The sequence below is a fragment of the Gnatocerus cornutus genome, chromosome 1 (genome assembly GCF_029298725.1).
Source record: "Gnatocerus cornutus isolate USDA-ARS CGAHR chromosome 1, icGnaCorn1.1, whole genome shotgun sequence".
Taxonomy (NCBI): domain Eukaryota; kingdom Metazoa; phylum Arthropoda; class Insecta; order Coleoptera; family Tenebrionidae; genus Gnatocerus; species Gnatocerus cornutus.
Window position 1 is genome coordinate 35770984 of NC_142233.1, and position 27935 is coordinate 35798918.

Sequence of the window (27935 nt, forward strand, 5' to 3'; positions counted from 1 at the left end):
CCTAAAGATACGGAATTCAATACAATAAAGAGTAAAATTTTAATTTATCTTGTCAAAAAAAATTCTAAAATTGTTCTTTTTTGCACTAATATTTTGGCATTAAGCAGTGTTATAAACATGCCAAAAATAATAACTACCCCAATTTTGATTGTCTTGACTTTAAAATTATCAGAATAACGAAATTTTAGAGCAAATAGAGGAAAATTTTGGCATGCTTTGGTTAAAAATTTTTAAAATTGCTTTTTCTTGCTCAAATATTTTGGCATTTGCCACTCTTAATAAACTCGTCAAAAGTAGTAACTACTTTAATTTTGATTGTCTTGGTGTTATATCTACCAAAATTACGGAAAAATAGTAAATTGGAATTTTTAAATTCTTATAGGTCTGTGATACCTAAGAGCAGGTCTAAGGTCTTTATTCTTGGATAATTTTTGACTCTTTTACAAACTCCGAAAGATCTCTTTACAACATTTTTTGTTTTGATCTGTGATTCGTTGTATAAATTTTCTGCCATATGTCAAGTTTAGCGTAAACAAGTAGGACTTCACAAGATAAGTGCCATTTCCCAAAAAAAAACCAATTTTATAATTTATTATTCAAACCTACGGATCAGTAAAAAATAACAAAAAATATGCGCATTATAAGAAGATCTTGGCCAGCAAGCAATATTATCTAAAATGTTTGTGATAGTTTGCACATTAAATTAGAAATATTGTTTTTGGTTTCTGTATAAATGTATAAATTAAGGTCTAAGAGAAGCCAAGGTACTATGGTATCTTTTTTTGTTGTTTTCGACGTAGTGGCTTTATGAAGCCCATTTGAATTCGCGAGTATTTTCGCAAAAACTCAAAAATCGCAAAAAGTTATACTTTTTAGGCGTCGCGCGCCATAACTATCGGTGATAAAAAACAAATTTTTGGGTCAGCTTCTAGAGCTTTGTCAACTATAAGCGTATGCACATTTTTAAAATTTGATCCTTAAAATTAAAGACAATTTTAGGGCCGGACCCTGTATGTAGCCGACAAGCGAAAGCGTTGGGAAAATTCGTGTGCCTCCCATTTTTAAAAATGGTTTACTCGTTGTTGTAACAGACGACTTCTTCTCATAGGCAAATAATCGTCACCATTACTGTACACATTTATATAATATCAATTATCTATTGTGACACTTGTAGTAGAATTTATAAATTTTTAATTCTGTAAATTAACGTTAAACTACAAGTTAACTCGAACTTCATGTACTAGTCAAATTAAATTGTGAGTTAACTCAGAACTATTAGTTTAGGACAATGTAAAAACACTTATATGGTAGTTAACTATTAGTTAATTAAAACTGTAAGTTAACCAAAGATGGAAAAACCCAGCCTTAGAATTTTACCATCAGTCAACGTTGTCGTACACGTGAAACACACTTCTGTCATTTTTTGTACAAACAATTGCTCAAATATTTCTCTAAAGGCGGCGATGGAGACAGAAATGTAACATTTTAGCAGCACACCTATCGATGAGGACTTTTGACAATGTGTTTAGAACAATAGAATAAAGGTCCACACAAAAAATCAGCATAATGCGAATTATTCCGAGGTTTATGTTTATTTTGCCTGGACTAGTAGCCAATCTCGAAGCAGAATAGAATTTGAAAATTGGTAACTATCGGCGCCTAATATAATCTGCATGATATGAAATATTCGCGTTGGTCGTTATAAACGGCGGATTTGGGCAAAAACGCAGGAAATTTGTAGATAAGGACTAAACAAACGGAAAAATCGGATTTTTGTCCTTTCGATCCACTCCTCGTTACCCGAGTGATAAATCTTTATAAACCTTTATAACTCCGGGATCTATCGATGACTTACCGCGTTAAAATCCGGAGAAGAAATGTTCCGGGACGGTCGTGAACGATACCTGAGCTAATATTAGTATTAATGGTTTGGCAAAGATATAATTTCCCTCGTCAGAACGGCTCACAGGTATTTGTAAAAACTTGGCAACTTCCTCCTCGTCCCGATTGTTTGTTTGTAGATGAAAATCCGCTATTGGGCGTGTGTATACAAGGATGATTTACACTTTTTCAGTCGGAGCGTAAGCGGTTCTTGATTGGGCTTAAACGGAGCGGAAGTTGGCTGAAATCTGACAAGGCGAAAAATTGTAATAATTGCCTTCGTATTTCCTCCAACTATTTAATCCAGTTAAAGTTTCGGATAATATCAAAGGAGGATAGGCGATTAGAGCAGGAGTAATCTACATTTTGAGCTTCCTACTGCAGATTCAGTTTATGGAGGTTGCAACCGACTTAATTATGGACGAGTTCCTACAACCAAATGGCTTCCCAGTGATCAGTTACACACTAACGGGATTAGCATATGACTAACTCCTTATTTGGCAGTTCTAATTGCCGGGATACTTTCATAGGAACAAGGAGTTTTCGGCGAGCGCAAAACTGTTGTATTAGCAGAACGGGAGCGACACGGTTCACATCAATGTAATAGACGCTTTTCCGAAGAATGACTTGGGGAAAATTGGAGACGGTTGATTGGACGAATAATTGACTGCGTCGAACGACTATTTCACACGTCAGCCGCTTGCACGTCCTTTCATCTCAATAAAATTGAACCTGGAGATAATTATAACGTTGTCGCCTCTTTTGATTCGACGATTTTAAGCCGTCTTACACAGGCACTGCATCCAATTATCTCACGACGTTTTCTAGTCGCGCCAATTATCTCAACAAAAATAACAATCCAATGGTAATAATTATAAGAAATAGCTGCATTTTAGCTAGACGTATTTGCGCTCGTTAGCGCGCTCAAACAAGACACTGAATATTTCAAAAACACACGTTTTACAGTTTTTATAGCAACATTCTTTTCATGGCACTTCCCTCTTTCTCAATTCCCCAAGGAACAAATCTAAAGGGGATAGATCTGGAAACATTCAAATTCTTGCGCCACGCACGACCTCAACATACCACAGTTACTTTAAACGACAATGGAATGTTTGTTTCGGCGATATTGACAGTCTTCTCATTGACTGATAATTGCATTATCATTTTAGCAGAGGGTTAACCATTGCGGAATCTCTTATATGTCCTTTCTACTTTGATGTGTACATAATTAGCTTTTAGAGATTAGGTTTGTAAAGTTGGCAACTCAATATAATTGTGTTATACTCGTAGGCTTTGAAGTAGGTAAGTCACGTCTTGGTTTATTTCAGGCATTGACTAAAATTGTTCCAATTAAATATGTCTTTAGTTTGGGTCAACTAATCCTCAGTTAATCTTCCAGTCGGTGAGCAACCACAACTTAATGATCGCATACAATGGGGCTGAAAGTTACACATAACTGTTGCCAAATTGCCGACTGAAATATTTCCGTACATGTATAAATAATGGAAAGGCCAATTCACCGAAAACATTTTTAGCGAAAATAACGTTTCCTGCAATTTAATTCAATGAGCCGGATTTCAACAGAACGCAGCTAAATTTCATTTTGATCTAAAACATGTGTTATCTTTAAAGCACTCCCTCGCTTCCGTCAAAACGTCATCTGGCCTCTGAATGAGATCAAAATCAAATAAAATTTTGCTAAAAGCGCAGAATTTCTGAGGAATTTGCACAAATGTTCTCCTGAGCTTAAAATCGCCGTCTATTTATAATAATCTGGTTTATGATATCGTTTAGCGTACATAAAGTGGCTCTTTATGGACGGCGTCCGTAGCGAGGAAATAAAACAGACGCTTGTCAGACAAATAATTGTAAATATAGTGACGTTTTGTATTTCATTTTAGAGAAAACTAAAAGAGATTTCAAAACACAAGTGTTTTAAACTTTTTTTTTATTAAAATTTGTATTTTTGTTAGTTTTTTAGTTATGACGATGAAACTTATGGAGGTCACTATTTACAAAGTGTTTATTAATTGCACCAAAGCATACAATTTTAAAAGAAGAAATAGAAATTTTAGAATTTTTCATTTTAGAAGGAACCGAAAATTTTCAACTTTTCTGTAATAAAGTTCTTATCTTTGTTAATTTTTAAGTTATGACAATGAAATTTTTGGAAGATTATTACTACTAAAGTGTTCATTAGCTGTGTTAAAGTGCAAAAAATAAAAGACAAAATAAAAACTTTAGAAAATTTAATTTTAAGACGAAGCAAATATTTGCATTTTTTGTATTAAAATTTGTGTTTTTATTAATTTTAAAGTTATAACAATGAAATTTAGGGAGGTTACTACCACTAAAGTGTTCATTAACTGCGGCAAAGTGCAAAATTTTAGAACCAAATATAGAGATTTTAGAAATTTTCGTTTTAGAACAAACCATAAATTTTCAACTTTTTGTTATTAAAATTCGTATTTTTGTAAATCCACGCAACACTAAAAAGTCGCCAAATGTCATTTTTTTTTAATAAATCGGCGTAAAGCCTTGTATGTAATTCGTACATAATATCGTGTTTTAATGTCCGTCTGAGAAAACTGTATCTCGGCGCGGTGCGAATGAGAATTTTTTTGCGATATTATGGCAGCTGGCGGAATTGGGTCGAAGCTCTTTAATTTCATTTTCCTTAATAAGATTGGCCGCAATAACCATATTAGGGTCCTTAAAGCTGTCAGGAAAATGCCAATCTAAGTGACACTTGTGTTTTTTTGCATACCCGGTTGCGGACTAGGGATAAAACGGACGAAATCGAGTCGAAATCCTCTGTTCGTGCAATGTAGCAAACACACCCTTGTTTTTACTCATACTTGGACCCTTAAGGGTCAATTGCAGCATGTTTTTGGTCGCAACCCAACCCATCAGCGTCATCATCATCATCAACGTCGCCTGAACAACACACCCCCACTTATTTATATTTTACAAAACGAAGTGCTCAGAACGATTTCCGATGTATTTAATTAAGTTGCTTGTCTGGATTCGAGGATAAGCGGAATCTATTTATTTGTTTGTAAACTTGTTAAAATTGAATTGCTTCTGCTTGAGTCAGTATTAATTAATCCTGCACTTAATTATCTTTAATTAAACAAAAATAAAAATTGAAACATGGAGCGGAGAAACAGGATGAGACTCTCGGAACGATCAATCGTTCCATGTAAGAAATTTCTCCGCTCCACAGTCAATTGGAATGAGGGAAATTACTCAGGTCTCTTTGCTTCTGTTTCGTTTTTCGCTTTTATTCACCAACGGCCGACGTTCTTTTCCGGTATGCGTGTGCATTTCGCCTTTTATTTTCTTTATAACAACGCCATATGTATTCAGACGAAGCACCTTAAGCTGGCGCGTTTTTACTAAATCATCTCTTATCCCCGATAAATTCGAAAAGACAAACAGAGCCCGCTTGCCTATTAAACTCCGAGACAAGATTTCCCCTAATTTCGCTCGTTTTTTTCCAGCTTATTTTAAGTGACCGCTCGAATGTGCGATATATCATAAAAGTACGACTTCTACCAACTTGGCTAAGTGATCGATGGTGGTCCAACTTAGTCTGCATCATGTTCGAGGCTGTTCACTTGATGCAATTTATCGATTCTACCAGAGGCCATACATACAGAGGATTTAGCATTATCAATTGACGACAAGAGTAAAAAGAGTTGACCCGGTTCTGACAAAGCAATGTATATCTTAAACAGCCCCAAGTCAAACGGGCGAGATGAGCTAACAAGTCCGAAGTGCAGACATAAATCTAGCGCCGAGAATTATGATTACATCGCTGTTCTGCAATAAATCATACGTTATGTTAATGCTCAATCATCCTCGTTAAACTATCGGGGATATTCTATTGGCGGTTGCGAGCTGCTTGTGGTCATGGTTTTATATCGCGCTGAAAAGTGGCGGTTAAGTACGCCTGATTTATTGAATTTTGTAAATAATCTTCGTGAAATAGACTCAAAAGTTTCATAAGCTTGGAATTATTCCCATAAGGCTGATTTTTTGTGTGGACGTTCATTTTATTGTTCCAAATAGAATGTCAAAAGTCCCCATCTTTAGATTGAGAAAGCATTGAGTGAACTTAATCCACGAAATTTTCCAGCAACTTATGAAATTAATCTTCTGCAAAATTCTTTTTTATGGTAGGTACTTATTTTCTTCAAAAACTACTTCTAGTTTTTGAGAGTCTTTTAAAGAACTGGATAGATTTTATGTATATCTTTGTTGAAATCGTACAATTTTGACTCATTTACCTAAGATTCAGGTAAGATAAACTGCGGCAATGACCACATGTTGTTGAAAAATAAAACTTAACTTTTTCACGCAAAATTTAAACAATTACTTTTCACTAGTTTATTTGAAATAAATGAAGACACAGTTTTAATTGCCCTTTAAACTTCATTTTACATTTTACAACAATCAGCAATAATAAAGTTGGTCATTATCAATAGTTAAAATTGGTAATGCACAACATTTTTAACCATTTTGTCACTGTAAAATTCTTTAGAGTTCTTAAAAGCAGAAATGATTTTCGACCATAGACGATAAAACTAGAAAAGTTACGGAATTTTATAGAAACTGGTGGAAATTTGGTTCGGCCCCAAAATAAAGAATTCTAAAATTGCGTTTTTTTGCTCTAAAATTTTTAAATTTGGTGAAGTTGATAAGCGTACTGTAAATTAAAACGTTGACAAATTTCATTAATTCAATATTTAAATTGTCAAAGTTACGTAATTTAAGAGAAAAGAGTGGAATTTTTCATTCTACCGAAGAACAAAAATTTCTAGAATTCTTCTTTCTTGCTCTAATATTTTGGCATTTAGCACAGTTAATAAACGCGTAGAAAGTAATAACTGCTCTAATTTTGATTGCCTTAGCGTTCAAATTACCAAATTTACGAAATTTTATAATAAGTGGAAGGAAATTTTGGTTCATCCTCTCAATAAAAAGTGCTCGTTCTTGCTCTAAAATTTTAAGATTTAGTAAAGTTAATAAGTACCGATTACAGAGTACTGTATTTCGAAGATGCTGTAAAAAAGAGACATTTTCTTGTAGATGTTAAAAAAATCACCTATTAGTTCTACGAAAAATATTAAAGAGTTTTTTTTGTTGCAAATTTGATAAAGTACAATTTTTATAATAGGTTACTTTTTTAGCAGTGCAACTATCGATGGGAACTTTTGACAATTTGTTTAGAACAATAAAATGAAGGTCTACACAAAAAATCAACGAATTATTTAGATGTTCATGTTTATTTTACTTGGACTAAAAGTTTTGTATAAGAAAGGGGGCTAAGAATCCGAAACATAAAAAAAGCGACAATTGGTGACTCTTGGATTATCAAATGTTTAATTATGCTCACGTAAAAATCTCGCTTATTGTAGTCGGAATAATTCGAGCAGAGTGTATTTGCCCTGCATCTTCGGTTATGCAATATTTAGCAGATGGATAAGAGCCTCTTGAGCTTCTGTAATGTTTATTCAGTAAATTTGTTTGGACAGCACTTGGACTGGCTTTGTCCGGTTCCGGTGGCACTGTGATACTACGTTGTTATAACCAAGCTTAGTTTAATCCAGACTTCCCCAAATGGATATGGCGTTTCCTCACATGATTCTTCGGAAAACACATTCAACCCTTGAAGATTCGTCACAAAAACAACTTAAGATCCAATCTAATTTTCTTTAGGACGGGGTGTTGGATTATACGTTTAGGGGGAGAAAATCCACCGCGAGCTGTTGTAGTGTAATCATAATCATTATTATGGCAAACACAAGGGTTGGGGTGTATATCAGTGATTCTGACGAGCGCTCGAAACATTATAATTAAATTAACCTCGGAATCAGCGGGATATTGTTAAAGGGTCATACAATAACGATTTGTGAATAAATTTCTGTTCGCTTCGGAGTGGGAAAAAGGCGAGTTGTGAGTTAATTTCAGGTAAAAGTAGTTTAAAACTCCGGCGCAATCTGTTATTGGCTTACATGCGACTCCGGCGGATAAGTACATTTCCGAAACAATTCGAGCAGAAAGTCGTAAGTAGTCCAAGCTCAGCAAGCGTTTCTTAAAAGTAAAATGCCGTAAATATTCCAGAGCTTTGGGTACCGCGAATATAATTGAAACCTCGAGAGAGTGGAAGCCTCGATCTTTTATTACACATAAAATGTTGTTTATTTATGGTATCTTCAATACCGACTTTGTGTGCAGCAGATCCCTCAGCACTTTCCGAAAGCCCACTAAATTATCTGCTAAACTTACGTACTAAAACCATTGTTTTCAAACTAGTAACTTTGCTAATTAATTTGTACATATGCTTGTTATTTCGGCAACGAATAGATTTATGGCTTATGCGAATTTAATTAAGTATTGACAGTTCACACAAGTTTGCCCCGAAAGCGACAACTTTGAGGAAACGGAGATTAAATAAACCGAAATATGCAGTTTGCTTTAGGTGGTTATTTATGTACCATTACCTTTTGTGCGTAGACAGGGTTTATATCAACATGTCATGAAAGCTGCTCCTTTGCAAGCAAGCGAATTATTAGTTTAAATTTGCACTTCGGGCCTACTCGAGAAGGGTCATGTAACGCAAGAAACTTGTTCTAGATGGTTTGTCTTGTACGTACATTTAACTCTATTCGGTTACAAAGTAGATGGATACTAAACTTCTCTCCACTTCTACATAAACACAGCCATGCCTCTTTATCCCCTCATTATATAACAATAAGGGGTGGAGAGGGGATATATTTCACACTATTCAAGTGTACTTAACACCGCCGGAATTACGGCTACAATGTTGAAGTTATGTCCAATACTAGACCTGTCTTACAATGGACTTGCATGCAACAGAAATTCTACAGACGAAGGTCATTTCTAAAGCAGATTTATAATTTTTTTTGTATTATTTTTGGCCTTTTTGAATTTCAAATTTTCATAACTTGGTGATTGTATTTGGTATTCATCAGTTCTCTAATGTTCTTCAATTTTATTCGAATAAAATCATGAATTTTGCAAAAACTTCAAATTTATATTTTTACTTTAGAATTTTCTTAGTTTTTCTAAATTCTCAACCAATCTTAATAAATTTACATTTTTTTGATTGTTTTAGATCTTATTAAAATTTTTAGATGTTTTCTGAATTTTATAGATTTTCCTAGACTGTGCAAAAGTATTATTGAATTGTTCATTGGATTGTTTAAATTTGCTTTGATTCTTTTTGAATTTCCTCAAATGATGTCTCGATTTTTCTTAGATAGTCTTTCAAGCCAAACCTCTTGAAATGTTCTTGATTTTTTTCAGATGGAACCTTCTTTCTGAATTCTTCTTAGAATTCCTTAGACTTTTCCTTACTTTCTTTAATTTCTTTTTATTTTGTATTGGATTTCCTGTGGTCTCTGATTTGTTTTATTTGCCTTATATTCTATTCGAATTTGTTATATTTTTTTTTAATTAATCTTTAAATTTCCTTAACCAACAGGGACGGATTCTAGATTTTTTTTTAAACTAGCTAAAAATCTTTAATATTTTCCATTCAGACTTGTAATTTATGTATTTTTTATGCTAAGACAATGAAATTTTTAGAGATTACTATCCTTGATATTTTGACTGTGGTTTCCAAATCTGAAAGTTTTTGAGCAACAGGGACGATTTTTAGAATATTTTTTTTCAACACGATCTAAACATCTTCAATATTTTTGTTCAGATCTGCAATTTTGGTAGTTTTTATCTTAAAATAATGAAATTTGGCAAATTTTTGACGTGTCTGTTTCAAATCCCAAATTTTTTGAACTACAGGGACGGATTCTAAAATTTTTATTTTCGAAACGAGCTAAAAATCTTCAATATTTTTTGTTCAGATCTGTAATTTTGATAGTTTCAATGTTAAAATAATGAAATTTGGACAGATTACTATTTTTGACCTGTTGACTGTCTGTTCCAAATCCCAAATTTTTTGAGCTACGGGAACGGATTTTAGAATTTTTATTTTCGAAACGAGCCAAAAATCTTCAATACTTTTGTGTTCATATATGTATATAATTTTGGTAGTTTTGATGCTAAAGTCATGAAATTTGGAGAGATTACTACTTTTGACGTGTTGACTGTCTGTTGAAAATTCCAATTTTTTTAAACAACAGAGGCGGATTTTATAATTTTTATTTTCGAAACGAGCTTAAAATCTTCAATATTTTTCATTCAGTCTTGTGATTTGGGTATTTTTTATGCTAAAACAATGAAATTTGTAGAGATTACTATTCTTGATATCTTAATTGTGCTTTCCAAATCTAAAAGTTTTTGAGCAACAGGGACGGATTATAGAATTTTTTTTTTCAACGCGATCTTCAATGTTCAGACCTGCAATTTTGGTAGTTTTGATGCTAAACTAATGAAATTTCAAGATTTTACTATTTTTTACGTATTAACAGTCTGTTCCAAATTCCAAATTTTTTGAGCAACAGAGATGGATTTTTGAATTTTCGGATAAAACTTTTTTTTTAATTCTTCTTCGAATCCCTTAGACTGTTCCTTTCATTTTTTATTTTTTTTTATATTCTCTTGGATTTTTTGTGGTCTCTGATTTATTTTGTTTTCCTTATATTCTTTTTAGAATTTCTATATTTTTTTTGAATTAGTATTGAAATTTCCTTTATTTTTTTTTAGACTTTCTAGATAATTTCCAACCTTTGTTTGCATTTTCTAGATAATTTTAGATTCTTCTTATTTTCCTTTTCCATTCTATTCAAATTTTTTCTCATGCTCTAATTTTTTTTTTTAATTTTTGAAAAACTTCTCAATGGTTTTTCGTGTTCTAACTTCTCAATACATTTGTCAGTGCGTCAAACAGACAATCTTTTCTACGAGTCCGGACCTGATGGAGCAAAACGGACTTCAAATTCGGAATGAACAGGTCCATTCCACTTTAGAAATTACTTTTTATTTGTCCAATACAATTTTTTTCTAACTTTTCTTGACTAGTGAAATTATTCAAATTTGAAACCTGAATTTCTTTCTTATTATTGTTGCAGGATTGCAACCAAGGTCCTGAAGTCCCGAGACGAGCAGTTCCTGCAGCCCAAGGTAGGACTTTTTTAATTCTTATTTTTGATTTTTTTTCGTTTTCAAAAGGTTTGGCGTTTTGAATTTTCACCATTTCGAACTCGCATTAAATTTGTTCGCATCTAATCCTTTTAGATCGACCCTTTGAGTCTTTGAATTATTTGTTTAATATCCTTCAGTGGTTCCGGAATACTTTGACATTCAAATTGTTTTGAACCCTTCAGACAGACGTTCCGTTTGTTTAGACAATTTTTTGACTAATTAATTTGTCGGCGCATCCACCATTTTTGCTTATTTTTGTGTGTGTGATCGTTGAAAAGATCGATCGAGCGAGACAGTGTGGACCCCGTCAGCGTAGGAAATTTGACAAGTTCGTGATGCCATTCCGGTTGTGTTTGTGTTATACTCCTTGCATCGAAGAAGGAAATCTATAATCCCACTTCGTGTCAAGAGACTCCGTTCCTGGTCACATTCGCATGGATTACACGGCACTGCTCTCACACTCACCTAAATCAGCTTAAAAGTTGAGAGGGGCGTTAGTGGACGGTAAAACTCAAAATTAAAACTACAACGCAATCGATACGAGGTTACCGAGAACAAAGGAAGGCGTCGAAATGTTCGGTTGTTGTGCGAAATCACTTGTTTTGTGGACGGGCTGTTTCATTTTGTTCTCTTTCTCTGTAAAAAGTTGAACGTTTTATTTTGCTAATGGTTATACAGTTTTCGCCAAAAAAGTACATTCCGGGACGTTCCGACCATGCTGGGGCAAATCTCAAAACTTGGAAATTAGATCCCGAAATGCTTTCCTTTGCTCGTTCCGCAAAACTCTCGAATTCGCGTAAGTGTTATGCACAAGAATAAGAAAAGCAAGGAATGAAGCCGGCACGATTTAAGGTTTTATTACGCGCTTTTATACTCAATGCCGTCATGTTTCCGTCTTATCGTTCATCACCTGGCGCATCACACTCCACTTTACGCACGCTGAAAAAATACGAAAATTACGCAGGATAATGTCACGGTCGCGACGGAATTAAGACAGAAGAGATAAGACTCTTCAGCTGAAAAACACGATCGGTATTTCGGTGAGACAACGCAGCGGCCAAATTGGCCACGCTAAAATGCTGACAACATTAATAGTCGATATCGCTTATTTTTTAAGCGGTGTTGGAGCTCATTTTGCTCAGAATTTCGCGCAGAGTCCAAATCCGGGCTTAACATCCATATTCGATGACAAATAACCAAGTTATGGTCAAAGATTCGGATAGTTGATTTTCATTTTTCTAGTTTTTAAAGCAAAATATCTCGGAAACTATTAGAAATATTTGGCCATCGTTTTTCTTGCAATTTTTTACATAAGAAATAGTTCTTAGATTTTTCAAAAGTTGACAGTTCCAAATTCTTAGTTCTTAGTTATCTGGCTTATTTTTTGGAGTAAACTTGAGTTATTTACATCAGTGTACGCAGATTTTTCTGCAGATTCCAAATCTGGAATTTAAATTTAGATTCGGCAACAAATAACTAAGTTATATCCGATCTAAATTTCGAGTTGTTGATTTTGATTTTTCCTAATTTTTAAAATTAAATATCTCAAAAACTATTAGAGATATTGAGATGCTATTCGCCATCGTTTTTCTTGGCCCATTTTACGTTAGAAAATGTTCTCAAAAGGCCAAAATTTGATTGTCGATTTTTCGCAAAAAAAAAATTGACTTAGGTAAACGATGAAAAATTTTTAATTTTTTTTATTTTTGGTCATAATTCTTAAACTATTGGTTTGATCGTGTTCAAATTTGGCCAGTAGATAGATTGATGTAAAGACAAAGGAATTAAACGTCGTTTTCACCTCGAAAATAATTATTGAAAATCACTCCAAAAAGTTTTCTTCAAAACAGTTTTTAGTCAATGTCTCGTTAATTTTTGAAGCAAATTCAACTTATTTCTGCTCATTTTACGCAAAATGTCACTGTGAATTCAAAACCGCAAGAATTTTTAATGTTCGTCAACAAATAACGAAGTTATGGCCGTTTGAATTTTGAAACTGTTTTCGCCATCGTTTTTTTCGCGATTTTTTAGTTCAGAATTCGGTTTTAGATTATCCGCGAGTCTAAAATTTTATTTAGTCAAAAAAATGTAAAATTTCAGCGGTCGATATCTCGCTTATTTTCGGAGCAAACTTGAATTATTGGGGCTTATTTAACGCAGAATTTTACCCAGAATCTAAATCCGCTGAGCTGAGTTTTGTCCCGTTTATTTGTGAAGCAGCCCCAAATTATTTGTGCTTATTTAACATTTTAGTATCGGAAGATCCTAAACATCGAAAAGCGGAGCTGGGGGATTATTTATGTACGGGAGAGGTAAGAAACTTGCACTGCACCGCCAAACATAAAAATAAACTTGTGCACAATGTTGAATTGGGTATTGTACTGGAATTTTAAGGGAACCGATAAGCGCCACACAACTTGCTCGAGTAATAATTGTAGCAACTTTCCTCGTTAAAAATAACAGTTCTATGGTAAAATATCGAACTAGAATAGTCCGAAATTCCTCGCCACTCGACAAGGTAATGCTATTAAAACTGCCTCGTCAAAGAGATTACCGATTAAAAAACACAACGAACCTACCTGAACTCTTTTTTAATTTAATCGCCTGTTAATCTGATTAAAATATGGAGCTAAGTGGTGCTTATTCGATTACGAAGAGCGCTTCGAATCAATATTCCACCGTGAGTAAAAATTTTATTAAGTTTTCCGCTTTTTACGAGGAAATTCATTTAATAGGAAAATCGCAAACATTGCATCTATGCATTTTGTAGAACGTGTTTATACAACTTGGTCAATAAAACCATTCCGGAATGTGCATATTTCAGGTCAACAACAAAATCTGACGTTTTTCAGCGCCCGTTCGTGATTTCGTCGCGACAATGCAACGTCGTTTTGCCCGAGTTTTTTAATAAAGAGCGAAAAACAGATGCACTTTGCGGACATGTGTTGCACGGAATTTTTATCGTCCGGATTCCCGGAGTAGCCGCAGCCATCTTATCTGTAATTAATCGATTTGCGTTGTTCAAGTCGCGTCAATGCTCCGAGAACTAAATATTTTGATTACAATACCGCCAAGTTGCGAAATTAAATTTCCCCATTACACGCATAATGAACATCCCTCATCCCTCACTTGTTAACCGATTTAGCGGGGAAACGAGTGAAGAATACCGTCTGAACATTATTAAGGCTCCCCTGTTTGAAGTCGCGAAAAAAATTCTCGCAGACGTAAAAATCATAAACCGAAATGTTTACACCGCACCGCCGTAATTCCTATCCACGCCCACCCCCGCAGAACAAATGAAATTAGGGCGTGGCGTGTCTGTGTAAGGAGGAGGCACCTGTTCTTCTCCTTGGCAGGAAGAAACAGCGACATTTCAAGGGTTCTTTATCATCGATGATGAGGCGACATAACGTCGCCTCAAGCGCAGATATCGAAATGATTGAGCCCGCATTTATATAGGTCTTGAGAAGGTTATATCGATTCATATACATTATACACTCGCTGATTGCTTCTTTAGGGTACAGCCGTGTTCTTTGTATTTAACACGAGCCGGTAATTTTAACCGTAAAATGAAGCGGTAATGATCGACTCAAGGATCCGTTCGTAACAGTTGAGTGGAATGATTGCTGTATCTCGTTAGCTCGATTGCCGATACGTTTAATCCATTACTTTTAATTCGATTCTTTGTTCTTGGAACTTGCCGCAACATCGTCTTACACGGATCTTTGAGCTTTTAAATATATCAGGTTGAGAGGGGCTGTCTTGACCAGGAGCGCCACCGGTTTGCAACTATTGCAAAAGTTGCCAGATCAAATCTGCACCCGGCGCATCCACCATTTTTAGTTTTAGTTTTTTAGTTTTAGTTTCAGAAAAATGATACATAAACTGACAAGAAGATTTTAAGTTGGAATTTACTAGAGGTGCAAAAAAATTGCCAGGTGTGGACTTGGAGACATTCTTGAAAAATAATTTTTATCAGCTTTGCTATACGAAAAGTTGTTTTCTTTATTTTTTTTGAAGTTATGGGATTGTTTGACAATTATTTTAATAAGTTTTTCAACGACCTATAAAACTTGTTACTACTCCGCGGTATTTTGGAAAAATCTATCTCATATCAAAAAAAACTGTGTTTTCAGTTTTTTTTTTATTTTGTTCCTCTAATTTTCCTTTTTTGAGGTATTTATATATTTTCAAATTTATCAATGTTTTATCTATGTTTATATCAATGTTTCTGAGTTTGTTAATCTAGCCTAGTTTTTATAAATTTTGTGGATTTTCTAGGTTTCTCGACGTATTATTCATTTTGAGGCGATCCACAGTCTCTAAAATTTTTTACATATTTTCTAGATCTTTCGAAGTATTTATCTACGTTCCCCAAATATTTACTTCAGATTTCTAGGTTCTCTAGTCTCTATATTTTTAAGTTTCTCAAGAAATTATCTATTTTGGGATTATCCAGAGTCTGTAGATTTATCTGCTTGCTCTAAATTTCTACATTATCTACATTTTTTGGGGTACTTATTAATATTCTTTTTCATGTTGTCTAAATTCTCTAGAAATAGTTTCCAGATTCTCTAGGTTTTGAAACTTTTGTTTGTTTTGTCCACATTATCTATGATCTCTCGACGATTTAGTTTATTCTCCATTTTCTCTAGTTCTCTAGATTCTTAGGTTCTATAATTTAGTAAATTTTCTAGATTCTCTAATCTCTATATTTATTTACATGGTCTAGTTTTTCTACATTATATAGACGGTTTAGTTTATTTAGGTTTTTTTTCATTTTCTTTAGGTTTTTCAGATATGAATACTTTCCAGATTCTCTAGGTTGTGTAGTTGCTAAATTTCCAAGTTTATCTAAGTATTATCTATTATGAAATTGTTCAAAGTTAGATTTATCTCCATGGCTCAGATTATCTACATTGTCTGTATCTTTAGACCAGTTAAATTATTTTCCATTTTTTCTAGATTCTCCAAAAATTATTTTCAGATTTTCTAGATTCCATAAATTTTTGCGGATTTTCTAGTCTCTAAATTATCTATATTTTTGGTTTATTTAGATTCTTCTGTATTTTCTCTAGATTTCCCAGATTTAGAGACTTTCCTGACTGTCTAGATTCTCTAGTTTTTAGGTTTCCAATTTTATCTAGATATTATCTATTTTAGAATTATCGAGAATTTAGTTTTATTTACGTGTTTCAGATTATCTTAAATTATCTAGTTCTTTGGACGATTTACATAATTCTCCATTTTTTTTCTGAAGTTTCCAGAAATACTTTTCAAATTTTCTACTAGGTGCTATAAAATCTGTGGATTTTATTGGATATCTAGTTTCTAGATTTGAAAATTTGTTAATTTTGAGAGTATCTACATGCCTTAGTTTGTCCAGATTATCTAGATTTTTTGGATTTTTTTTTCATTTGTTGTTTTCACTTGTTACGAAAACGTCTTCAAATTTATCTAAATTATAGAAAACTCGACCAAGAACCTTTTAACACTTGCTAGGTTTTGTGGTTGCTAAATTTTCCAGGTATCATCTATTAAGAAATTGTACAAAGTTAAATGTATCTGCATGGCACAAATTATCTACATTATCTAGATCGTTTGACAAGTTAAATTATTTTCCATTTTCTCTAGATTTTCCAGAAAGTCTTTCCAGATTCTCTAGGTGCTATAAATTTTATGGATTTTTTAGCTTCCCTTGTTTCTAGTCTTTAGAGTATCTTTATTTTTTAGTTTATTTATAGTTTTCTGAATTTTCTATCAGGCTGAGAAAGGCTGTCTTGACCACGAGCGAACAACTGCAAGAGTTGGCGGATAAATCTGCGCCCGGCGCATCCACCATTTTTTATTGGTGTAAAGTGGCACTTTTATAGATTGGCAGCATTGAAAAAACAACTGAAAAATAACACATGAAGTAACAACAAAGTTTTAACTTGAAATTTACTGGATGTGAAAAAAAATGGCCAAATTTACAGAAATTCGAGCTTGTTTGAGCTAAAATAAACATAATTGAAGAAAAAATGCAATTGGGCCTGGAAATTGCAGTTTTCCCCTGAAACATGATCGGAATATTGGTCGGTATGTGCATACAAACAAAATTGAAAATGGGAATAAAACAGAAAATTTTCATCAAATTGCATATCATTTCAATTACTTTTAGTTTTATGGACATTTGAATGAAAATAGACTAAACGAGAAAGTTGGTTTTAGTTACTAGTCAACAAAAAATAGGAACGTGTTGAATAAGTGTATGATTTTAGTCCACGTATTGAAAACAGACTTGGGCTATATGCATCAAGAGCCAAAATAAACAAGCTATGCCAAAGTGCATACAAAATTTAACCCACTGCGAGCTTTGGTAAACTAATTTTAGTAGTAATCTAACTATTACAACAATAGTGGCTTCCTGTTACTAGTTTTCAATAAATGAATAAATAAAAACAAGTTCAGACCCTTGCACACATGTAAAGTCAGCTTTGTAGCTCATTATGTAAATGAACAATTAATTAATTATTATTTTAAGACTCCCAGGAGTTTAAAGTTTCTGCAGTTAATACCATTTAAATGGAATTGAAACGTAATAGGAAATCCAGCTTACGCGAAAACAGAGCTTTATAAAAACACACTCGTAATTACTTTAGCTACAATGGAATTAAACAAAGAAGTATTATTTCTAAAAGCAATTGAGTTTAAACCAAAAGCCAAGATCTCAACAAAAATAGAGCGAAAGTTTCTAGAGAATTGAGTGCGAAAAACTTAAATTTTCGACCCATTATTTATCCGTTATTTTATTAAAAACAACAGCCCATTTAACTCAAACAAAACGCACTGAAATTTTAATGATAGGTGGTTACGCTGACAGATAAAGGTCCGCTGTTGTCATTTAGAGGGCCACGCCGGTATAACAGTATTAGGCAAACCTGCGTTATTAAAATTTTAAGAGGAAACAACAAGCACAGATCGTGCAGAATACGTAGGACGTGTTAAAGGATAATCCCAAATAAAAGAATTTATGAGGCATTAATACAAAAGGCTAACTCTAATCCACGTTTTGTGTAGAGAAATGTTTGTTGTGTCTGATGATGTCCTTTTTTTTCACGAGCATTAAAAAGTCTTGGGGCGTTTTTCTGCGTCGGTTTTATTGGATGAAAATTTTGCTCGTCACCACGTTCGCCAGATTTATGTCGTCTGAAGAGTAAACATCTTCGGCGGGGCGCGTTCGCAACCTCCTCACGCGCGTGTCGAAATTTTTCTTAACAAACAGGTGTTTAGCACCACAAAGCGAGAATTTAATTTATATCTCTTGATATTTTAACGTAATTTTAACGTGTATGTAATTTGCCTCTATTGAATTAAGCCTGAAATTTTAGTGAAAATTTATATTAATTGCACTTAAATGCGTAATATGTATTTATAATATAATTTTATATTTCTGTTTTATCAATGTTGTGGATTTTTTATATTTCTGGAGGTATTACTTATTTTAATGCGGTCTAAAGTTTCTAACAATTATCCACATATTATCTAGAACTTTTGGGGTTTTTATGTAGGTTTTCTAGTCTCTAATTTTTAAGTTTTTGAAGATATTATCTATTTTGATATTGCCCACAGTCTCTAGATTTATCTACATGCTTTAGATTTCTACATTATCTAGATTGTTTTGTATCCTTATTTATATTTTTCTTCATTTTTTCTAGATTCCCCAGAAATAGTTTTCAAATTCTCTACATTTTGAAACTTTTGTTTACTTTGTCCACATTATCTATCATTTTTGGACGATTTAGTTTATTCTCTATTTTCCCTAGTTTTCTATATTGTTAGGTTCTATAAATCAATGAATTTTCTAGCTTATCTATTTTCTAGATTTCCTAATTTCTCAAAGTATTATCTATGTATTTTGAGATTGCGCAGAGTTTCTAGATCTATCTGCATGGTCTGGTTTATCTAGATTATCTAGATGTTTTGGTTTATTTAAATTTTTCTTCATTTTCTTTAGGTTTTTCAGATAACCTTCCATATTCTCAAGGTTTTGTAGTTGCTAAATTTCCAAGTTTATCTAGGTATTGGCTATTATGAAATTTTTCAAAGTTGAATTTACTTGCATGGCCCATATTATCTACTTTATGTAGATCTTTGGACCAGTTGAATTATTTTCCATTTTTTTTAGATTCTCCAGAAATTCTTTTCAGATTCTCTAGGTATTCTCTCAAAATTTTCCAGATTTATATACTTTTCTGACTGTCTAGATTAGATCTTTGGTCGATTTAGATAATTCTCATCTTTTTTTCTAAATTTTTCAAAAATACTTTTCAATTTTTCTAGACATCATCGATTTTGAGAGTATCTACAGTATGTCCCCGGATTGAGTTCACAAGAGGCAAAAAAACGTTATTTTTTATTTTACAGAAAAATGACAAAGGAATAACATTTTTTGCTTAATTTAAAATAAATTAATCTTCAATTAAAACTTCAATATTATCAAACTGTGTTCTGGAAATCGAAAAAAACAAAAAATAACGAAGAACTTTTTTATTTTAATTTAGCAAAAAATGTCAAAGGAATGAAATTTCTTCCTAAACTCAAACCAATTTCTACTCTTTGATTGACCCATTACCAGTTTTAGAACCTAGTTCAATTCTAACTCGTAATTCTTTCGACTGTTTCGAATTTTCTCAATTATTGTTAAGGATGCAATTGCTTTTTTTTTCAATTTTTTAATACTTACACATTATTAGGTAAATTTTTCTTTAATCTTTAACGCACTATTTGATTTTGTGAAGCCACAGCCTGCTATTATTTGAATATGATTACAAAATTTAATAAATAAAAATAATGAAAAAATTAATTTTAAGAGTACAAACTAATAATTTTGAAATTTTAATTGCAGATTTATATGTTTTGAAATAAGCAAAAAGTGTTATTCCTTTGTCATTTTTTGTAAAACAGAAAATAAACTTTTTTTCCCTCTTGGGAACTCAATCCGGGCACATACTGTAGATGCACTAGTTGGTCCAGATTATATAGATTTGCTGAAATATTTAGATTTTTTTCTCAACAAAAAGGTGTTTAGCACTACAAACCGAGAATTTAATTCAAATCTCTTGATATTTTAATGTAATTTTAACATGTTTGGAATTCGCCTCTATTGAATCAAGCCCGAAATTTCATTGAAAATTTATATTAATTGCACTTAAATGCGTAATATGTAGTTGTTGCAAATGAAAACTTTTCAAATGAATTTAATTATTTGCTAAGTAGCTTTATCCTGGCACTTTACTGGTTAAAAAAATGGTAAATGCGCCAGATTAATTTCATTGAATTTGAACCGCATAATGACAGAATCTGCTGAAATTGATCAATAAACTCCCGGAAAATCAATCACCGGACTTTGACAGGGGCGGTGGTAAAAAATGGTCAACTAACAGCCGCAAGACATCCTCTAATCTTTGTCGTGAATAATTTCCCATCTTGCTCGCTTCGCACTTGTGGATACGCCCCAATCTCGCGGTGAAACTTCTGAAACTTGTTCCATAAGTTATTACTTTCCGTGCTAAATAACCTCATGATTGACCACCAATAAGTTAATCGAGCTGTTGGCGCAACTTGATTAACAGAATTTCCGTGTAAGCAACAACGAACCATGAAATAATTCTCCCCAACTGACACCTTCAACAGGATTCCTGCGGAGGAAAAAGCCCCACATTCTCGGCCACATGAACCCCACTAGGATGGCAGTTGCTGTGCAACCCGACGCATGGGATCCTATTCAAAAGGCAGAAGTCCCCGGTGTTGCGGTGGCGGCACCGAGGGCGGTTTATCGAATGCGAAGCTGGACGTTCCACTTCAAGAATCACAATTTATGCGAAATTCGAAATTAAAAAAAAAATCTTCGTTTTTGACGCGGAGAAGCGGAATTTTACACCACAAGACGTAAATCCTTGTTTCAGTATTCATAAAATTGACGTCGAATTGTGGAAAAGCGTCGGGTAACATCTACATGACACTGTAAATCTCTAGTGCATTTTCCGGAAACGGCGGCGTTCTAGATTTCTATCATCGGCGGGTTTTGCCCGGAAACTTCTTTATTGAATAATTAGAAATTCGAGTTGATCTCTCGGTTGAAAAAATTGCCACACAGACGCGAAACTTTGTAGAAACTTCTCATGTGTGTACTTTAAAGAAACCATACTTAGTTCTCGAAACTTAAAGCAAGGACTTACGAGCACTTAGATTAAGTGTTTACTTTTCATTAAAAATAGTGCACATTTCGCGTCGAGGGAAAATAATACCTTGTTAGAGATATTACGACTTATCTCGGGGGTTTAAAGGTGCTTTGAGCTTTTGCAAGCCAATGTTAATTACACGTGTTATTATTTGGGAAAAATTTGTACCGGAAAAGTGGTCCCATCAGCTCCGGATTTGGAGATAATGTCGAATTAAGATTTGGCTAGACGAAAATTTGTTTTCTTTACTTTTTCTTGAAAACTCGCAAAGTTGTGGGATTGGTCGACAGTATTTTAGAAAGCTAATTAAATAAGCTTGCCAACGACCTATGAAACTTATTCTTAGGATAAGTACTTTCCGCAATATTTTGGAAAAATCGATCTCATATCCAAAAAAAGAACTCTTTGCTTTTGTTCCTCCAATTTTTTTTCTCGAGGTATTTATATATTTTCAGATTTATCAATGTTTTATATATGTTTATATAAATGTTTTTAAGTTTGTTTATCTAGTCTAATTTTTATAAATTTTGTGGATTTCCTAGTTTTCTCGACGTTTTATTTATTTTTAAGGCTCTCCAAAGTCTCTAGAATTACCTACATATTATTTAGATGGTTTGTTCACATTATTTATGATCTTTGAACGATTTCGACTATTTTCCACTTTCTCTAGTTCCCTAGATTCTTAGGTTCTATAATTCAGTGAATTTTCTAGATTCTCTAATCTCTAGATTTCCTAATTTTCCAAAAAATTATTTATATATTTTGAGATTGTCCAGAATCTGTAAATTTATCTACATTACCTAGTTTATCTACATAATCTAGATGTTTAGTTTAATTAGATTCTTTGGTATTTTCTCTAGACTTTTCAGATTTAGATACTTCTCTGACTGTCTAGATTTTCTAGTTTTTAGATTTCTAAGTTGATCTATGTTTCACATTATCTTGAAAGAAATGTTTTTCAAATTTTCTAGGTGCTATAGTTTCTGTGGATTTTCTTGGATCGTTGGTGTAAATTTCCAAGTTTATCTACGTATTATCTAATATAAACTTATCCAAAATTATATTTATCTTTATGGTCTAGATTATCAACTTTATCTAGATTTTTGGACAAGTTAAATTATTTTCTATTTTCTCTAGAAATATTTCCAAACTCTTTGGTGCTATAAATTTTGAGGATTTTCTAGCACCTTAAGTTTTTAGTTTTTAGATTTTCAAGTTTATCTACGTTATTTATTTTGAAATCTAGAATTTAGATTTATTTACATGTTTCAGATTATCTCGATTATTTAGAATTTTAGCCGATTTAGATAATTCTCGGTTTTCTATATATCTAGGTTTCTCTCTATTTTCTCTAGGTTTTTTTTAGAAATAGACATTTTATATTCTCTAGTTTCTAGAATTCCAAGTTTATCTAGATATTATTTATGTTGAAATTGTGAAATTTAGATTACGAACAATTTAGATAAGTCTCCATTTTTGTAGATTTTCCAGAAATTTTGTGGATTTTGAGTTTCTAAATTTAAAAATTTTTCAAACTTTTATAGATTTTGAGATTGTCTAAATCTTCTGGATACTTAGATTCTTCTTTTTTTTCTCTTATACCGAAACGTCTTCAAATTAATAAATTTAAATCTCTGTAAATCCGCACCTGACAAAGCAACACGGGCTTCGAATTTAGAATTTTGTTATATGCAGTTGTAAAACTGTTTTTTCTTTTTTCACTTTACATTCAAATAACAGCAATGTGGATGGATGTAAATTAAATTATATATTGTTACATTAAAACAAAATTATAAATGATGAAACACAGTTGCATACATTCCGAATAAATAATTTCTACCAGTGCATTTAAACAGCAACAATTAGGCGAAAATCAATACGTCCACTATAAAACGTGTTGATTTAACTTTCAATTTTTGAACAATGAAATCCGGTTTGTTGTAACAATAACATCGAAAAATAAAATCGCGACAAAATCAGTTGATAAAGTTGTTAAATAAACTCCAGTTGCATTCTAAATGGTGATGTATCAAAACAACCACTACCCTGACGTGAAGCGGCACATTCTGGATATTCCATTATTTGTACATCCACACAAACAGTGCGCATTAATTTGAACGTAATTTATTTTGTTGATAAATTACATATTTTCGTTGTAAATAAATTCGCAGTTTTTAGATACCTGCCACTCACAGTTTTAGTTTGTTTTTCAACGGATCAATAGGACTGTAATGTTTCTATAATAATTTGACAGATTTCCAAACAAGACGTTAAAACAGCAACGACAAAACAGATTGGAAAAATCAATCATATTCTCCTTCATTACCTTCTCATACTCCATTTTCATGAGGTGATATTGAATTCGACGAAAATTGAGGCTCCGGTTGATTCATTCGGTTATTATAATGACAAATTAGATGTTTTTGCAAAGGTGCAAATTGAAAGAGAAAATGGCGGACTCTGCAGAATGTTAGTCTTGTTAGTTACAACAATAACTCTCTCCGCTGTTTACGCAGACTCGCATGAATTATTGAAGAATTTAAAGACGTGGTTGATATAAATTCCGCGATTTTAACTGTTTGAATAATTTACACCGAAACTTTTTTCAGTTTGCAAGAGATATTCGCGTTCTCAAGAGAAATTCGAATATTCGGTTTCCCACTCGATGTTATGTAAATAAAATTCTCAGAGGCACATCCTCAAAGTGTCTTTTCTTTCATGAAGCGTCGACACATTTTTTCTCATCAAAACATTTTCATCAGCGTCCCGTAATTGCTAAATCAACTCTCCTATACTATCTGATCATTATAATTAGGCCCTCAACGTTTAATTAGCAAGACAAAGAAGACAAGGGTGGGCCTAATCGATAGCCTAATCTAATAAATAAAGCCGTAGACTAATTATTTAATTAATAATAACTTGAAGCCGGTGTAATCTTGTTGCGCGGAGATTTTTATTCCATTACATTTTCCGATAATTTTAAGGGTGTTTTCGATGCGGAGGATTTTTTCGGGCGCTGTCTAATTTTTTACAAGAGCTCTTCCATATTTTATGGAAGCGCCGTTGCTATTTCTGGGATTTTTTCGACAAAAAGTGGTAACCTCGGGCGGCAATGATAAAATAAAAAATATATTTAAGGGCGTCCCCGGGTGGCTCGAACGTTCTATTTTAGTCCAGGCAAAATAAACATGAACCTGGGAATTATTCGCATAAGGCTGATTTTTTGGACCTTCATTTTATTGTTCAAAACAAATTGTCAAAAGTGGCCATCGATAAGTGTGCTGCTAAAAAAATGACCTATTATAAAAATTGTAAATTTTTATTAAGAGGGTAAGCCAAAATTTACTATAAAATTTCTTAATTTGGTAATTTTAAGGTCAAGACAATCAAAATTGGGGTAGTTGCTATTTTTGGAATGTTTATTTACAAAATATTAGAACAAGAAAGAACAATTTTAGATTTTTTTTTGAAAAGATAAACAAAAATTCTCCTCTTTATTTTATTGAATTCCGTATCTTTGGTAGTTTTAACGCCAACACAATAAAAATTGGACTATTTTCTACTCTTAACATGTTTATTAACTGTGCTAAATGCCAAAATATTAGAACAAAAAAGAGCAAATTTAGAAATTTTTACTCTGAGGAAGATTAAAGAAAAGTCAGCATTTTGTAAAAAAATACGTAACTTAAGCTTAAATGCTAAAACAATAAAATTTGTTGACACTATAGTTTACAACACACTTATTAATTTTACTTAATCTCAAAATTTTAGAGCAATTTTGGAGCACTTTTAGAAATTTTTTTTGAGAGGATAAACAAAAGTTTCCTTCCATTTATTATAAAATTTCGTAAATATAATAATAATATAAAATAAATTTATTAATTAATTAATAATTAACAATATAAAAAATTTTACAGTGACAAAATGGTTAAAAATGTTGTGCATTACCAATTTTTAATATTTGTAATGACCCACTTTATTATTGCTGATTGTTGCTGAAGACAAACATGAAGACTAAAATGAAGTTTAGAAGGCAATTAAAACTGTGTCTTCATTTATTTCAAATAATCTAGTGAATAGTAATTGTTTTAATGGTGGTAACAGTTATATTTTAATTTTGCGTGAAAAAGTTAAGTTTTATTTTCAACAGTATGTGGTAATTGCCGCGGTTCATTTTACCTGAATCTTAGGTAAATTAGTCTAGATTGTTTGATTATCAGGAAAAATATACATAAAATCCAGTCTCTTCTTTTAAAGAGTCTCAAAAACTAGAAGAAGTTCTTGAAGAAAATAAGTACCATGAAAAAGAATTTGCAGACGATTAATTTCATAAGTTGCTGGAAAATTTCGTGGGTTAAGTTCACTCAATGCTTCCTCATTTTAAAAAAAGACACTAAGTTCTATGTTTCGACTGTGGTGCACAATAAAATTTTTGAAGTTTTGAAAAATACCTTCATATCTCAAAAATGGTGACTCCTACGAAAAATATTACAAGATTTTTTGTGGCAAATTTGACATTTTGTTTGGAACAATAAAATAAACGTCCACACAAAAAATCAGTCTTATGGGAATTATTCCATTATTCCAAGCTTTTGAAATTTTTGTGTCTATTTTGCCTGGACTATCTTCAGTCCCCGAGCTTTCAAAAATCAGACTTGACTACAAATGTACGATTTTTGGACTTGGCAACTTAACAACGATATGCATAATTCAATATATTTTACACTTATAATAAAAAACACAACGTTTCCATAAAATGTCGGTTTTATTCGAATGTAAAGTACGTCTACAGTATTAAAAATGTTCGTAAATCTTTTACAACTATGTCCAGGCATTGCCTATTATTACTCCCTGTGTTTATGGGGGGAATTTATGAAGCTTGGAATTATATGAGATTCCAGGGTCTGTTTCCATGTTGGCGATAATAGATATAGACTTGTCGGGTTAGTAAGTTTAACGATTTCACCAATCAAAATCGTCCGGGAATCACACACTGGAAATTATCCGTGGAAAAAGAAGTCGAAGATCAAAGAGCGGAGTCGGCATAATTGCAAATAATACCCGCAGAAATCAATAATAATTGCAAAATCAACTTAAATGTGGAAATATTCATAATACTCGCTCTTTGATCTCAAACGGAGGATTTTTTCTTATTTTCGCCGAAGGTTTTAACTTCTGTTTGAAACATTTTTATTCAAAGCAATTTTTCATGTAATTTCTCGGACCAAATATCTTTTCAAATGAAATAAATGAATGTTTGTAATACTTACCTTTTATTATTGCGAGGAAAACGGACGAATTTGCATCTAAACTTGCTTAATAAACGTCACTTCTATACGCTACTAATTTGGTTACGCGAGCATTTAATTAAGCTCGGACAACTCTCTATAGCACTGCTCTCAAATTTCGTTGATCACACAGAAGAAAATAGACATTTCGGTGGAAGTGCGAGGTTTTGATTAATGCCGGGTATTATCAGGAGCACGTATGAAAGTGGTGAATTATTATTTTCGTATCAGGACACGTTTTGCGAGCTAAAAATTACTTACCGAAAATGCTGATGTCGGCAAACAACGTCACGAAGAGCAGGATACTCCTTGTTATGAAATATGCCATTGCGAGCACTGTCTGAGCCGCCACTGAACTTTTAATCGCACTCACGACCCGCCACTGCCTCCGTCAAAAATCTGAAAACAATTTCCGCGAGTGCATTAATTGATTTCTGAACCGGCAAGATCGCGTGCCATTTTCAGAAACCAAACCTATTATCGATATTAAAAAGTCTATTATTGGGTACAACAATGCGCGCGACAAGCAATCAATCAACTTATTTCCAATTACGTGAAAAATTCGCCCGAATTTTCCGGCCGAGAACTTGAATAATAAATTTCTGTGCTCAACCGGACACTAAACTTTCATTTGATCGATCAAAATACTCTTCGCAAATTTTCGTCGGACGTGCGTGTCTGGAAGGTGAGGACGCGGCGGCGTTTCTCGTCACTTGCCGAAAACTGAAGTTGCGAAGAGATACAGCACGGATTTTCCGGACGCAGCAGCGCTGTCTAACGGGGAAATTCGGTACTGGACCAAATCATTGGCGGTCCACGCAGCATCACGTGCTTCCGGATTTTCCGTTCCGGGAGGGTGCGGATGCATTTTTGTGTACGGTATTTGGCCAAGTGGTGCCACGTGGCTTTTACGACCGAAAAAATGGGGCGGATCTTGTTACTTGTATGGGCAATTATTGAGAATTTTGCGATTTATATGTGTGCGTTTGTTGGATAATTTCGCTGGATAGTTAAATTTAGTTTGGTTTATTGTTGTATTGTTTCGCTCTGAAAAACTTTTCATTTTACTGGTTCGAAATTGCCGGTCGTTATAAAACAGACCGACCAAAACCAACAACCAAAATAAACAAATCGAGACATTTATTTGCTGCATTAAATGTAAAGTGTTTGCTGTCTGCATTTAATAAAATACATGGCGTAATTGAATTGCATTTATTTGAATCACAATGTCAGCTATTTAAACAGGAACACACTTGTCCACAACTGAATAGTTCTTCAGTTTTTCCACGCATTTGTTAGTCGTGTGAAAAGAAAATTTAACTAAAATTTTTTTCTACGAATTTCATCAGAACTTTGTATTAGGATTTACTAAAATTTTGGATTTAAAAGAGGCGAAAATGCATGCAAA

The 27935-nt window shown here is 33.0% G+C and overlaps 1 protein-coding gene across 2 annotated transcripts in view; it reads right to left on the bottom strand.

The window, feature by feature from the left end:
• The window catches only part of LOC148182143 (uncharacterized), a 189552-nt gene extending 162306 nt beyond the window's left edge, over nt 1-27246 (bottom strand). The window contains exons 1-2 of one of the 2 annotated variants that reach the window (XM_088044424.1): nt 27081-27246; nt 26789-26926 (exon numbers count right to left, since the gene is read on the bottom strand). In XM_088044424.1, the coding sequence (XP_087900550.1) occupies nt 26789-26855 (67 nt within the window). In that variant the 5' untranslated portion in view covers nt 26856-26926; nt 27081-27246. Of the gene's footprint in view, nt 1-26788 lie in introns of both variants that reach the window. The other variant, XM_088044416.1, reaches the window with a different exon arrangement.
• Between the last annotated feature and the right edge of the window lie 689 nt (nt 27247-27935).